Consider the following 16,161-nt stretch of genomic DNA (forward strand, 5'->3'; position numbering starts at 1 on the left):
GCGGTGACCCGTGGTTTACTGCGGTAAACGGTCCCTGTGTCATTCTCTACTCTGCAGCTTGTGGCAGCTTGGGAACATTGATATTAGCTGCAGAACTTGGAGATTGCTGGCTGCCAGACCAGAGGAGGTGGTAGTGAGAACCCGGATATGTCCTCTTTTCAGAGGATTGTCTGGATGCCTGGACGGATTTCAAAACCTGGCACTTTGGGTTTTGAAAGGCCCTGAGTTTGGGGCCACGTCTGGACAGCCTCCGAGCATGCGCAGATGCGATGCGATGATGTCACATGCATGGGCACATGCGTATAACATCATTGCATTGAATTTGTGCATGCTCAAAGGCCTTCCGGCCACAACTTGGACTTGTAGAAAACAAGATGAGGTTTGTGTGGGGTCAGGGCTGGAGCGGAACAGGGCATGACTGGGAGTGGGATGGGGCAGGGCCACGCGTCCTCTTTTTTTCAGGGAAGAAATCTGGTAACCCTAGGAGGTGGTCTTCAACTGGCAGGGCTTCAGGATACCCACCAGAAAGGGAGGTGTCTAATTTCAGGAGATACTGGGCCCAGGACCCCTATGTGTTCAGTACAAAGACTAAAATATCTCTCTTTATTTCTCTTGCTGAGTTTAAATTCTTGGGATTCCCAGTTCTGTATTTGGTAAAGGTCTGGCCATATTTTGTGTGTGAAGAAGTCATTTAAAGTTGTTTGAATGTGTGGAAGTAATGGCAAGTGGGGAGACTGAGGGAGGGGGCAGGGAGGAGAGGATATCAGGGGCCCCCTTCTTAATTTCTGCCCTGTCTAAAACCAGCTCTGATAGTAGGTTTTAGTGGGTTTTGGAGGGCTTGCACATTCCACTACAAGTGTGCTAGTTAGAGTGGGATATGCCCCTGGGTCTCCCTTCTCTATAGTTCACTGCACTGACCACTAGGCTATTCCAAGGACCTGCTTGCTATTCTAGCCATAATATCTGAAGTTGTTATACAGACTTGCTTTCTAAGCGGTGTACAATTTTTTTAAAAAAGGGGAAGGCCATACTGTAAGTTAAAACAAAGACAACAGGACGACAATTGATAAACTCGTGGGGACAAGGGAGAAGGGGGAAGGAATTCCAGTGGTTATAGGATAGAACACATGTAAGGTAATAACATTAGTTACATCAGGATATAGCCACAGCTTTTGTCCCCCTGCTTTTTTTTTTTTTGTAGTTTAAGAAAGAATGTATACTTTCCTGAAATGGTGCCTATATATTTTTTGTTACTTTCTGTGTTTCAAGGTCAAGAGCAATCTTGTACTTAAATTGTAAAAATAAAACTTAATAAAACATTTTTGAACTAAAAAAAAAAAAAATTGTAAAAGTAAATAAATAATATGAAAGGTGTTTCAATGCACTTATGAATATGTGAAGAAGTGTAGTATAAAGGCTTTAGGATGGCTTAGGTTCCTAGGATTTCACCTTCACCTAGGATTTATAACCAAGACAACCTTTTTTTTGGTTCCTGTACCCCTTTAACTGATCAATGAAACCCTCATACTCCCCCTTCCTAAACCACCTGTCCATTAGTGACTATTGGCAGCCTCATATTTTGAGACCCTTCTCTGAACACTGTAACCTAATCCTGCAATCCTTGGGGATGTGGGCACCATTGGTTAAGAACCTCTGATTATAGGATGTGACCTTACGGTTTCGTCGGGGTTTTCAAAGACTTCCCTGGCCTCTTCATAGGAGCACTGTTCCTCCATACATTCTCTCTCGAGGTTTCCTTTTTTTAACTCCTCAAATCCTGAATTGGCACGCTTCGTTCGCCTCAAGACATTATTAGCATTTTCTTGCTTTACGAAAACTAGAAGAAATAGAAATGTATAGAATTACACTGCAGTTCGAAATCCCATTTTTTTCTAATTAAAAAAATCAAAGGCCTGATTTTAGTGAAATACCACATATACCACATGGATATTAGAGTATCTTATTGTAATGGTCTCTTTTGGCTTCTCCTCTAAGAGCAAAAGGACTCAGTGACATGTTGCACAGCTGAAGATCACATCCCCTGGCTGCTTGTACATGGAGTTCACACTATCATTGAAATTTACCATGTCAGCATTAATCTCAGACACTCTCAAAGCAATATTCAACAATGATGGCCAAAGTGTTAGATACCACAGGTTTTTTTAAAAATCAGTATCCAGGTATTCAGCACTAGCACCAGGAAACTAACCAACACTGAATAACTTACATAAGAACGTAAGAATAGCCTTACTGGGTCAGACCAATGGTCCATCAAGCCCAGTAGCCCTTTCTCAAGGTGGCCAATCCAGGTCCCTAGTACCTGGCCAAAACCCAAGGAGTAGCAACATTCCATGCTACTGATCCAGGACAAGCAGAGGCTTTTTCCATATCTTTCTCAATAACAGACTATGGACTTTTCCTCCAGGAACTTGTCCAAACCTTTCTTAAAACCAGCTACACTATCTGCTCTTACCACAACCTTTTTCAATGTGTTGCTGAGCTTAACTATTCTCTGAGTGAAAAATTGTTTCCTCCTATTGGTTTTAAAAGTATTTCCCTGTAACTTCATCGAGTATCCCATAGTCTTTGTAATTTTTGGTATGTGTTAAGCAGCATTACCTATCTTAGTACTATCAATATTCAGATCAATATCTAGATAGGTAGAGCTGTAGGAAATAGACTGTTATACTATAAGGTCAAATACAAATAGTGAAAAATATATATTTGGCCAAATATGAATACCACATACGAATAATGGGCATTGAGCTTTAATATAACAAATAATAAAAGAAGCAATGTGAAATCAGAGATCAAGGGCCTGATTCTGTATAGGACGCCTGGTCTCAGCAGCCACCTAAGCGGCTTTTGAGAATTGCACACAGGCGGCTTATATAGAATCACATCTATTCTAACAGATGCCTAATCCCACCTAACAACCCCAATTCTCTAACCCAGTGTATCGCAAACTGTGTGCCTCCTGAGATTCCAAGTGTGCTGCGGCTCACAGAGGAGGAAGAGAAGTGCCGGCCAGCTGACTTGCCTCTCACTGCATAGCTCCCTGGACTCCTGCCTTCCACATCTTCTCTGCACCCCCGGAACAGCAGCGGCAGCTCAGTGTGCTTTTAACTTGGTCAGAGAGCTGCTGCGAGGATTAATTTAGACGCGGTTTTCATTTACAGCCTCGGGGCCTTTGCTAGGCCAGCCCATTTCAATGATGCGACTTCCCCATTCGACTTTAGGTGAAATTTCAGCTGTAGAGAGGTAGATCTGGGAGTCATCAGCGTATAGATGATACTGGAAGCCATGGAAGATCGGGCACCAAGGGAAGAGGTGTAGAGAGAGGGAAGAGAAGAAGTCCTAAGTCAGAATCCTGGGGTACACCAATCGCTAGCGGGGTAGCAGAAGAAGAGGACCCACCAACACATACTAAAGATGCGTTGGGAAAGGTAGGAGGCAAACCGGGAGAGGACAGATTCACGGAATCCAAACGAGGACAGTGTATCATGGAGTAAACTGTGATTTACAGTATCAAAGGCAGCAGACAGGTCAAGAAGGATAGAATAAAGGCCCTTAGACCTGGCCATGAACAAGTCACTGTAGACCTTAGTGAGGGCAGTCTCTGTGGAGTGTAGGGGGTAAAAACCAGATTGTAGAGGATCGAGAATCTGTTGAGTTGAAAGGAAGTCCAGGCAGCGATGGAGAATAGCACGCTCGAGTATCTTGGATAGGAACGGAAGGAGAGAGATAGTGCGATAGCTGGACAGGCAGGAGGGGTCCAGTGAGGGTTTTTTGAGAAGTAGCTTGTGTTTGAAGGCAACAGTGACAGTTGCAGTGTACCTCCCTCAAGCTCAGCATCACCCCATACTATGCTCCCCCATGCCCAGCTTCTCTCCTCCCCCAGGCCCAGCATCTTCCCTCTCTACGCCACTATGCTCCCTCCCTTGCCTATTAGCAATTCCTCTAGGGTTTTGATTGCTTTTCTGGGTTTGTACAGGACAGTTTGGCTCTCATTCAAGGCTCTGTATATATAGAGCACACTGTTTGTTGATTAGACCATTAATTCCATAATGTGTCATGCCATGGCACAGACTGTTTTCTCCAATCATACAGACAGTATGTCTTACTGACTCCCACACTGGGAGGTTAGCCATGAAATATCTGGAAATCTTTCCTGTGTGTCAGAGGAGTGTAGTCTTTAACTTCAACTATTCTTTCTCTAATTCTGTCGGCTGTTTTCTTCCTGCTCTGTTTGTCTTTGCTTGTTTTGTCCATTTTTAAAAAAAAAAAAATTCCCAGAGTTCACTGTATTAATGGAAAGCTTTCCATCTGTACCCTAGAACATGCCCATGAACTTCTACCCATCAGTGAGTGAAGCCAGCTATTACATAAACCAGAGTTAGAAAAAAGCATTCCCCTTAGAAGTAGTGAAACTCCTCAAGTTTCAAGTTTAATACTCGTTTTCCTGCACATATCTGAGCAGCTTACATTTCTAATGGATAGCATGAAGGACAGAAAGAGAGGGGAAGGAATCGATATGGGGACAGATGAATGTTGTTCTTGAGTCATCAATTCCATTGACTTATGAAGCAGTAATATGTGGCACATTATTACATATTAATCCCCCCATGGATCATTACAAATGCCAACTCTTCCTAATTATGACTGGGGTAGCTAAGCAGATGATAACATGTAATTGGAAAAATTATGATCGCTTCACTTTTCCTTTTTGGTGGGCGAACAAATGCTCCAGTTATAGGTATGAAAACATGAATGCTGAAATGCTGGGGCATAGTAACATATTCAAACTGGTTTGGAGGCCGTTGACATCTTTTATTACTTCTCTGTAGTTGTTTTTGTCTCTAATTTCTGTGCAATTTCCATACACATCCAGGGTGGGAGGGAGGGAGGGGTTTAGTATACTATTGTATTATTTTACATAAGGGGAGATTATTGAAAGAGAATATACATTTGTGTTATTGTTTAATCCATTGGGGGGGGGGGGAGGGGGATAAAATACAGTAAGACCTTGGTTTGCGAGCATAATTCGTTCCAGAAGTATGCTTGTAATCCAAAGTACTTGTATATCAAAGCGAATTCCCCCATAGGAAATAATGGAAACTCAGACGATTCATTCCACAACCCAAAAACTTTAATACAAAATACTGTATGTACTTGTATTGCAAGACCTCGTTCGTTTAGAACAGTCACTACACTCCTGTAGCATCAGAGAGGGAAGAACCATCAGCTCAGTGGCGATGTGACACGTGTATACTGTATGTACTCGTATTACAAGATTTAGAACAGTCACTACACTCCTGCAGCGTCAGAGAGGGAAGAACCATCAGCTCAGTTGTGATGATGTGACGCGTGTATACTGTATGTACTCATATTGCAAGACATTGCTTGTTTAGAAGTCACTACACTCTTGCAGTGTCAGAGAGAGAAGAACCATCGGTTCAGTTCTGATGATGTATGTACTTGTATTGCAAGACAATGCTTGTATATCAAGTTAAAAATTTTTTTTTTTATAACTCTTTATTCATTTTCAAAATTATAATAAGTTTTATATATGTTCAATCAAATTAACAATAAATACATCACTTAAAACTATCATTGGTATAATACATAAACTCTTATCCCTCCCCCTTCCCACCCCTCCCTACCATGTATTCCATTATTTTATAGAATATGTAATATTAAAATATCCCCCCCTTCACTATTAAACTGATAAATTTAAGGGAAACAATGTCAACTAATCCGTACAATATTTTGTTAATGGTTTCCACACATCCTGAAATTTCCTGAAATATCCTCGCTGTATTGCAATAAATCTTTCCATTTTATAGATATGACATAAAGAGTTCCACCAAAAATTATAATTGAATCTACTCCAATCCTTCCAATTATATGTAATTTGTTGAATGGCAACACCAGTCATTATAAGTAATAATTTATTGTTGTTGGCAGAAATCTGACTTTTTGCTCTCATTTCCATACCAAATATCACTTGCAAACCAAGTTACTTGCAATCCAAGGTTTTACTGTATTTGATTTTGATGTTGAATGTGCTTTTCTTGATTTGTTATATGTTTTTATTCCTGTGAGGTGCACTGTTAATATTTGAAAATTAATAAAGATTTATTATAAAAAAAAAGAAAAAGAAAGAGAGGGGAAGGCAGGTATGACAGTAGATGGGAAGGGAGAATCTGAAACTACAGAATTTGATAGGAAAGAGAAAAGAGAGTCAACGGAGGGAAGGTGGGATATATCTCTAAATGCCTGATGCACTAAGCTCTGGCAACTTGGTAAAAAAATACTGTGTTGGGAGTGATTTTAATTAGAGAATGACATGGTGACAAAATTCATCACCGTTCTCGTCCCCGCGGATAACCGTGGGAAACCATCTTCATGTCATTCTTTAAGGAGAGAGGGAAGAATCAGAGTATGAATGGCCACAACCACTGACCTGCAAGCTTTGCTTTGAAGAATGCTGGTGTAGAAGGACCGAGGTTGAAACAGACACTACAGAATGACAGTCTCTGGTATCCAGAGCAGATATTGTGATGCCATAATGCCTCATTCCACCAGTGCCTAAGAGCCAATCACATCAGTGATGCCACAATGGCTTCATTATCCTTGGCTCACATAAGAATCAGAGTATGAATGGCCACAACCACTGACCCGCAAGCTTTGCTTTGAAGAATGCTGGTGTAGAAGGACTGAGGTTGAAATAGACACTAGAAAATGACATGGGATTATTTCCAGCAGTTATCCGCAGGGACGGGAACGGTGATGAATTTTGTCACCGTGTCATTCTCTAATTTTAATTTACCGGGTGATGCACAGCACAATAGCATGCAAATTATATGCATGCTATTTGTGCGGAGAAGCCCCAGTAATGCTCCTGCATTTATAGATAGATTATTAATTCCATACAATTTCCCCAGAACCTTAAGATCAGCTTTGCAACAATCTCTTAGGGCTCCTTTTACAAAGGTGCGTTAGGGCCTTAACGCACAGAATAGCACGCGCTAAAATGCCGTGTGCGCTAGCCACTACTGCCTCCTCTTGAGCAGGCGGTAGTTTTTCGGCTAGCACGCACTATAGCATGCGCTAAACCAGTGCGTGTGCTAAAAACACTAGCGCACCTTTGTAAAAGGAGCCCTTAATGTTCCGTTCTTAAAAATAATTAGCACCCGTCGTACTCTTATATTCTCAGTTACTGCCCCTTTAATTTGGAACTTCCTCCCCTTACACCGTAGAGCTGAACAAAACAGATAAATTCAAGAGTAGTTTAAAATGCTTTCTTTTTAAAGATGCCTACAATTGATTTATCATTTTTTTTACTTTATTATCATATGACCTGTTACATCCTCCCTACTGTTCTTCTCTTTTATGTGCTCTTTCTTAACAAATTGTAGTTCTCCCCTTTTTTTCTCTTGTTTTCATGTCGTATCCCCAACCAAGTTTGTCAGTCTTGGAAGGTCTATGTTTACTATTTGTTGTTTGTTCCCTATTAATATTTAATTCTTTTTTTTTATAGATATTTATTAATTTTCAAAACTAATACAAAGTGCCATAAATTATACATATATTCGTTACAAAATAAGCACTTCAATTCCATCAATAACAAAGAAGATAATAAATATCCCTCCCCTCCCATCCAACAACTTGATCAAGAAATGAACCGAAAAATATATCCCCCCCCCACCCACCCCATCTTGGATATGTATAAAAATAAAGAAAAAATTTGAAAACCAAGAAACTATGTTGAATTAACAAAGGATGTCAACGGGCCCCAGATCAAATTAAATACTTCATATTTAAATTTTTATCCAGGAGAAGCATTTTATCAAATTTTAATAAACTATGACCTGTGCCTGGCACCTGCTCAGAAGAGCGAATCAGGAGTCCTGCACCTATGGAGATGCATAGGGATGCTTACGGATGCCCAAGGCTAGTGTGGGCATGGTTTCCACTCGAAGTGGCCTTGGGCATTCATAAGTGTCCCTCTTAACCTGCTGATGCCTCCTCTGCCAGCTTTTATCTGAGGTCTGAATGTAAAATACTCCTATGCTCAAAGGTCAGATAGAAACTTGCACAGCAGGCAACAACAGGTTAGAAGTGCTGGCTGTTCTCCTGTTACTGTGTGGATTTTTTTTTTTTTTGGGGGGGGGGGGATGGAGGAGGAGGGTTGGAATTTTAGATGGGAGAAAGAGAAAGATTCCAGTGGAGGAGAGGAAGAACAGTACCAGTAGAGGGGAGGAGTGAAAGATAGAGAGAGGGATGCATCAATGGAGTGGGTAAGAGGAAAGAAAAGACAAAAATGGATTTGGAAGAGGTAGAAGAAAGGTGGCATATTCAGGGGGACCCATTTCAGCTAGGGTAAGCCCCACTCACTGTGGCTTCTCTCCCTCTCTCACTTACTGATACTTTTCTACCTCTCCCCCCATCTATTCCCTTTCTTCCCAAATCTTTATTGTTCTCTTTCTTTCTCCACTTAAAAGGCAAGAGCAGATCAATCAGCAGTTCTTACTTGTTGCCTCCTCTGCTGGCTTTCATCTCACTTTTGAACACGGTGTTATTGGGATTTGATATACCTTTTTGGACAAGGTGTATTATGTGGGTTCCAGGTGTTTAGAAGTTAGAAGGAAGCAACAGCAGCTGGAAGATTACTCTCTGCTGCCTCCTGCTGTTGAGAGGATTAGAGATGGTAGAATTGTTTAACAGCTGCCATAGAGGGGAGAGTGCAGTGGTTAAAGCTACAGCCTCAGCACCCTGGGTTTGTGGGTTCAAACCTATGCTGCTCCTTGTGATCCTGGGCAAGTCACTTAATCCTCCCATTGCCTCAGGTACATTAGATAGATTGTGAGTCTACTGGGAGAAACAGGGAAAAATGCTTGAGTACCTGAATAAATTCATGAAAACCGTTCTGAGCTCTTCTGGGAGAATGGTATAGAAAATTGACTAAATAAATGAAATGGACTTGCCCGGAGTGGGACTAGTTTTTGAGCATGGGGCCTTTCAAAATGCAGGGCCTAAAACAGGGGTGTCAAAGTCGATCCTCGAGGGCCGCAATCCAGTCGGGTTTTCAAGATTTCCCCAATGAATATGCATGAGATCTATGTGCATGCACTGCTTTCAATGCATATTCATTGGGGAAATTCTGAAAACCCGACTGGATTGCGGCCCTCGAGGACCGACTTCGACACCTGTGGCCTAAAACAATCATCCTCACTTATCAACTTCCTGCACCAAGCTGGCTTTGTTCTCTATCAAGCCAGTACTTTAAATACAAAAAGTTCATTTGAAGCTTCTAAGGAATTGATCAGAAAGAGCTGATATACCACTCTAACGTGATATCTCAAGAATAATATTAACAGTGGCCACAAAGGGGCTCATAATCGAAAGAGAAAAACATCAAAAAACCGGCCTAAGTTGGCACTTGGACGAACATTTCCCAAATATGTCCAAGTGCCAATAATGAAAATGGGTTTTGGACGTATTTTTAAATGACCTAGGCCTGCATAGTGCTGCTGAACGACCAAAGCTAAACGAGGCGTTTCGGAAGGAGTGTCGAGGGCGGGACGTGGGCCGGCTTAGACTTAGTCGTACAGCATGTATAACCGAAAGTTATACAGCACTGCAAACACCTAAAACAGACCCCCACACATTACCCCAGTGATCACCGACCACCTCACCCCCATAAAAATATTAATCACACCTTTAAAATTCAGCCTCCAGATCATCATCATCTGGCCGCCTGGCATAGTAAAGCCTAGTCATCCAGCACAGAGGCAGCTTAAGTCATCTTGAGGGTGGATTAGGGACTCATGAAGAGGAGGACCCATGCCCATAAGCCCCTGTAATCACTGCATTGATGCTGAAACGTGCACTCTCCTATACACCCCCAAAACCCTTTTGTACTGGCATATAAGTGGCTCCTGCAGCCATAAGGGCTATTGGGGTGGTAGATAAGTGGGTCTAGGGGATTTTGGAGATGGTTTGGGGGGCACACCATGACCTATAAGGGAGCTGTAGGGAGGAGAAGCCATGGCACCCTTTTTGTGAAGTTTACAGCAGTGCCCCACTATTTAGGTGGCATGTCTGGGTGTTCGTCCATCACTTTGCAGACCCCTCCCACATCCAAGAGGGCTTGTTCTAGACGTTTTGGACTTGGACAAAAATGTGGTATAAAGATGGACGTTTTAGCGGCTTGGACGATCAGATCGGCAGGACGTATAATTAGACGATTTTTGAAACAAAAAAAAGTTGGACGTAAGTTTCAAAAATGTGTCTTAAACTGTTTTTTACTTTGAATGACTTGCGAAATGGACGTAAACGGACTTAGACGTCCCTTTCGATTATGCCCCTCAAAGTGTTTTGGTAGCCCTGTTCATCCACTTGCATAGGTAACTAAACCAAAAGGTTCAACAAAAATTTGCAGTTGATACCTTTTTAAGGGGTACCTGGAGAAATGAACTTATTTCTACAGTTTATTAAACCAGGTTATGCTCTAGTTTTTTTTTTTTTGTTTTTTTTTAAAGAACAAATACGATGGTTTTGTTGCATCAGTGCTTGAGCACCTCTTTCAGAGTGCCCTGCCCCAGCGAATGTGAGTAGAAAACAGCATTAGGCTTTCAAAACAAGGATCATGCACTTAAAAAAAAAATTCCTGAAACCACAACTTGCATCCAAATTTAAAAAAGAAAAATCACTACAACAATAGCAAGTTTAAGGAAATAAGACCATCATTATCATTTGTATAATGCACGCAGCACTGTACAGAGACGCATAATAGAGAGATTATGTCCAGATTAAGAATTAAATGTTCTTACCGTAATTTTCTGCCTGTGGGAGAACCACGAGCAAACTGCATAGCAATATTGACCATAAATGTCTGCCCATCCTGTTTTGTTAAAAAATCAATCCTCTCTATCCTTTCAGAACGGCAGAACAACACACACGCACACAAAAAGGCAAAGGCTTAATGGCCAGAGATTTCCTGTCTTGTTCCTCAGAACAAGTCGTTTTAAAGGAACCAGGCACAGTTTAGTGGAGTGGAAACAATTGTACTGTATTTTGCCTGCAGCTGCTTATTGTGGGAACTTTATGAGAGCCTCATCCGTCAGCCTGCCCATGCAAATCTGGTTCGGTGTTATCAGATCAGAAAAAAGCAGAGCTTTCAAACATTGCAGCAAGGACACAGGTCAAATCCGGGCTAACCAGGCATACAGAAGTGTAAGACTGTTCGACCAAAATACAGAGCTAGGAGTCTGGGCAAAATGTAAAGGGTGAAATGATCTAACATATCAATTTTCAGCAGCAGTGATGATCGGATTATTTTTAGAAGATGCCTGCCAGAGTTGATGCCTTGATAAGTGGTGGCACTATATTTATTAGGATTAGCTGCATTCTAAAGAAATTCACCCAAAGCGGTGTACAGTGAAAATAAGTCAAACAAAGGCAATAGACAATTACAGCAGTAACAGGACTAATTTGAAAAGAAAGTTGCATGGCAAGTCAAAAAAGTGCATGAATAACGAGGGTAGGAGGTGCCCAGGGCGGTGGCTTCCCCCCCACGCCCTCCTCTCCACCCCCTGCTCCTTCCCTGCCCTACCCGCCCCTTCCCTGTCCCCATGCCACCCTTGTGCCCTCCCTTCCCCTATACCTCTTTAAATTTTCACCAGCGCATGCAGCTTCTCTGCTGCTCGTGCCAGCGTTGGCTTTCTCTCTGACATCACTTCCTGGCCCCATGACCAGGAAGTGAATTCAGAGGGGAACCAGGCCGGCGCGATCAGCAGGCCGGAGAAGTTGCTTGCGCTGGCAAAGATTTTCGTAAGCTATTGAAAACATGACTTTTTACTGAAAACTTTTGTATTGTGGAATGAACATTATAACATGGATAGTAAGGAGAGTCTGAATGCTAGGGGTAACTGCTATTTATTGAGGTCTTTTATATAGTTAATGAGTTGGTTTGATAATGAGGGTTGCAATTAGATAATTATTATATTTGGGGTGGGTCCTCTGGATGTGATGGTATAATTAGTATCATAATAATTGTTGTGCTGTTTGTAACTTGTTATAATGAGCTGTTTTTAGAATTGTAAACTGCTATAGCACTTTTTTTTTTTTTTGGGGTCTATTAAGTATTAAAATCAGATCAAATCAGAAAGCTGCTCTATAGAGATTTCAATAGGGTATGGATTGGGCATAGTTTATTTATTACATTTATAACCTGCTTATCACCTAAGTGGGTTACAAATCGGGAAAGAGAATGGGGACTTGTATACTTTCTTTTTGTCGCTTTGGCATTTTAAAGCTAACATTCAAAGCAGTGGGCACTGGAAGATTAAGTGACTTGCACAGGGTCACAAGGAACAGCATTGGGATTTGATATCACAACCTCTGGGTGCAGAGGCTGCAGCTCAACCAAAGCCCTTTCTCCTCCATGAAATCTGTTAACATCCTATCTTTAACATCTCTGCATCATTAAATCAAAGAAAAGCTTGAACAAATACAGTGGCACCTTGGTTTGCGAGCAAAATTTGTTCCTGAAGCATGCTTGTAATCCAAAGTACTCGTATATCAAAGCAAATTTCCCCATAGGAAATAATGGAAACTCTGACAATTCGTGCAAAATCTTCTCATTAACTGGTCAAATTAATTACATTTTAGTGCAGGCCTTTCATACAACTGTAGATATGAAATAAATATTAAATAAGAACAAAAATAAAGAAAAGAAAGATGAAAAGAAAAATAAATGGGCAGTGAGTTGAAATCAGTCATTAAAGTAGCTCGTCCACCACAAGACACTACCTTTGCAAGCAGGGGAAGGTGCCATTGCCCAGCTCCAGGAGCAAGCGAAAACAGCAGGGTCAGAAGGGAAAGGCTGGCCATCGTTTCATTGAAGCAAAAGTCCCAAAGCAGCCGAAGGAAGCGGTCCAAGACAGAAGGCAGCAGGCCGAGGAGAGAAGGCGGGCCACAGAAGATCCATCGAGGCGAACCCACCACTGGTGATCACAGCTCCGGCATCCGTCCCAGGTCCCTGACGCACAATCAGACTCCTAAGGCGTACCACAGCCCCACCAATAAGCAGAGACACCGCACCGAACCAATAAGCAGAGACACCATGCCAAACTAATAAGCAGAGCCCCCACCAATAAGCAAAGAAGTCACGCCGATCTCGGAGCCGCGCAGCTGCCGATGAGGGAAAAGCTGAAGGGCCTCAAAGTCAATCACCACTTTTTGGCCCATTTTTCCAGTGTTGTCAGATCTTTTTGGAGATCTTCGCAGTCCTCCATGTTATTGACCTTGCGATATAGTTTGGTGTCATCCGCAAATTTTATAACCTCACATTTTGTTCCTGCTTCCAGGTCGTTAAGGAATATATTGAATAGGAGCGGTCCCAGCACCGACCCCTGTGGAACTCCGCTCGTGACCCATTGCCAGTCTGAGTAATGTCCCTTTACTCCAACCCTCTGTTTCCTAAAATCAGATGTAGATGATAAATGAATCAGTCCTGGCAACTCATTCCACAAATATAGATCTGCTATGCAAAATGTTTTTTGAGATCTTATAAACAAAATAGGCAAGCAAGATGTCTAAAACAACCAACAGTTACATTTATTCTCATAAAACCCTGTGTAAGTCTGTGGTTTTAACTTGCAGGTTAAAATCACGAGCTCGTAAAAAAGTTTTAAAAATTAAAATTTAGCTCTGCTGGGCACAGCGGGCCAGCGCATGTGCAGACCATCTACAAATGGTCTGTACATGCGTTGGGATCGCTATAGAGCGATCCAAGCAAGCGGTTGGGGGCGTTATTCCAATCGCCATCATTTGCATGAGGGCAGTTCATGAATCATCCCCACGGGCATGGATCGAATTGGATCCCTCACAAATCCGATCCGTGCCCTTAGTGAATCTAGGCCTATGTTAGTGTATTGTGTTCAGTTTTGGAGATCGTATCTGGCGAAGGACGTAAGAAGACTTGAAGCGGTCCAGAGGAGGGTGACGAAAATGATAAGAGGCTTGCACCAGAAGACGTATGAGGAGAGACTGGAAGCCCTGAATATGTATACCCTAGAGGAAAGGAGGGACAGGGGAGATATGATTCAGACGTTCAAATACTTGAAGGGTATTAATGTAGAACAAAATCTTTTCCAGAGAAAGGAAAATGGTAAAACCAGAAGACATAATTTGAGATTGAGGGGTGGTAGATTCAAGAGTAATGTTAGGAAATTCTACTTTACGGAGAGGGTGGTGGATGCTTGGAATGCGTTCCCTAGAGAGGTGGTGGAGAGGAAAACGGTGACTGAGTTCAAAGAAACATGGGATGAACAAAGAGGATCTAGAATCAGAAAATAATATTAAATATTGAACTAAGGCCAGTACTGGGCAGACTTGCACAGTCTGTGTCTGTATATGGCCGTTTGGGGAGGATGGGCTGGAGAAGGCTTCAATTGCTGGGAGGGTTTAGATGGGCTGGAGTAGGTTTTAACTGAGATTTCGGCAGTTGGAACCCAAGCACAGAACTGGGTAAAGCTAAGAAGAAAAAATTTAAAAATTTAAATTGAATCAGGTTGGGCAGACTGGATGGACCATTCGGGTCTTTATCTGCCATCATCTACTATGTATGTTACTAAGAATGCTTTTTACTGGTTTAATCATGTATTGCCTATGTCCAGGTTATCCTTGATGAGCACTGCCTTGGGAGAATGTCTTCAAAAAGGCAGTAAATAAATTTAAATACATAAATAAATAAGAAACAAAATGACCAACATAACTTAATTGGAGTGAGGAATGATTCTTTTAAATCTGAGCCTTCCTTAATCTAAGAGTTTCAGTAAACTTCTCATCAGACCCAGCATGAAAAGGATTCTGTGAATGCAAATTCAGTCTGTGAAAAACAAGTGTCAATTGACTCGCTTGTGACATTCATGGAAATCTGACAGGAACAATCTGATTGTTCTCAGGTATTATGGCATCTCCACTGGTCTGTGGGCCAAATGCACAAAACTCTCCTACTGTCTTATGATTGTTGCTACACCAGTTTGACTGGTTTAGCGACGGGGCTAATTTGCAGACAAAATAGCCCACCGCATGCTTTTCCGTGCATTCGGTCATTCTCTGACTCTACCATGCAAATGACCTCATTAGTATGTAAACAAGGTCATTAATTTTAAAACAAGCCCTCCGATTGATGCCCTAACATTGCTAAGGCATCTAGTGGCAGTTGCTAAACATAGAAACATAGAATATGACGGCAGAAAAGGGCCATCGGCCCAACAAGTCTGCCCACTCTAAGAACCCTCCCCCCTAAGCACTTCCTCAATGTAAACCCACATGCTGATCCCATTTTTTCTTATAATTGAGCACGTTGCTGGCCTCAATTACCTGAAGTGGAAGATTATTCCAACGATCAACCACCCTTTCGGTGAAGAAGTACTTCCTAGTGTCACCATGAAGTCTCCCGCCCTTGATTTTTAATGGATGCCCCCTTGTTGCCGTAGGTCCTGTAAGGAAAAAGATGTCTTCTTCCACCTCAATACGGCCAGTAACATATTTGAACATCTCCCCTCTCTCTACGTTCCTCGAGAGAGTATAGCTGCAACTTACCTAGATGTTCTTCATATGGGAGATCCTTGAGGCCTGAGACCATCCTAGTGGCCATTCGCTGAACCGACTCCATTCTCAGCACATCCTTTTGATAATGTGGCCTCCAAAACTGAACACAATATTCCAGATGAGGTCTCACCATGGACATTATAACTTCAGGCTTCTGGCTGACAAAACTTCTACGGATGCAACCCAGCATTTGTCTAGCCTTGGATGATGCTATCTCTACTTGATTGGCAGTCTTTATATCTTCACTGATGATTACCCCTAGGTCCCGTTCTGCAACAGTTGTTGCTAAGGTCTCACCATTCAGGGTGTAAGTTCTGCGTGGATTTCCGCTACCAAGATGCATAACCTTACAGTTTTTGGCATTAAAACTCATTAAAACTCAGTTGCCAAGTTGCGGACCATTGTTCTAGTAAGTGTAGGTCCTGCGTCATAGTGTCTGGCATGGTGCTTTTGCCCACTATGTTGCACAGTTTAGTGTCATCGGCAAATAATGAAATTTTACCTCGAAGTCCCGAAATTATCGATAGGTCTGCC

The 16,161-nt window shown here is 42.1% G+C and overlaps 1 protein-coding gene across 1 annotated transcript in view; it reads right to left on the bottom strand.

Moving 5' to 3' along the window:
- Window positions 1-11,136, bottom strand: part of F10 (coagulation factor X) — a 63,218-nt gene extending 52,082 nt beyond the window's left edge. Inside the window, exons 1-2 of the mRNA XM_033950459.1 lie at window positions 10,839-11,136; window positions 1,677-1,837 (exon numbers count right to left, since the gene is read on the bottom strand). Coding sequence (XP_033806350.1) covers window positions 1,677-1,837; window positions 10,839-10,908 — 231 coding nt within the window. The 5' untranslated portion in view covers window positions 10,909-11,136. The remainder of the gene's footprint in view (window positions 1-1,676; window positions 1,838-10,838) is intronic.
- Window positions 11,137-16,161: the final 5,025 nt, after the last annotated feature.

Source organism: Geotrypetes seraphini, chromosome 6 (assembly GCF_902459505.1).
Source record: "Geotrypetes seraphini chromosome 6, aGeoSer1.1, whole genome shotgun sequence".
In the NCBI taxonomy this organism is placed as follows: Eukaryota; Metazoa; Chordata; class Amphibia; order Gymnophiona; family Dermophiidae; genus Geotrypetes; species Geotrypetes seraphini.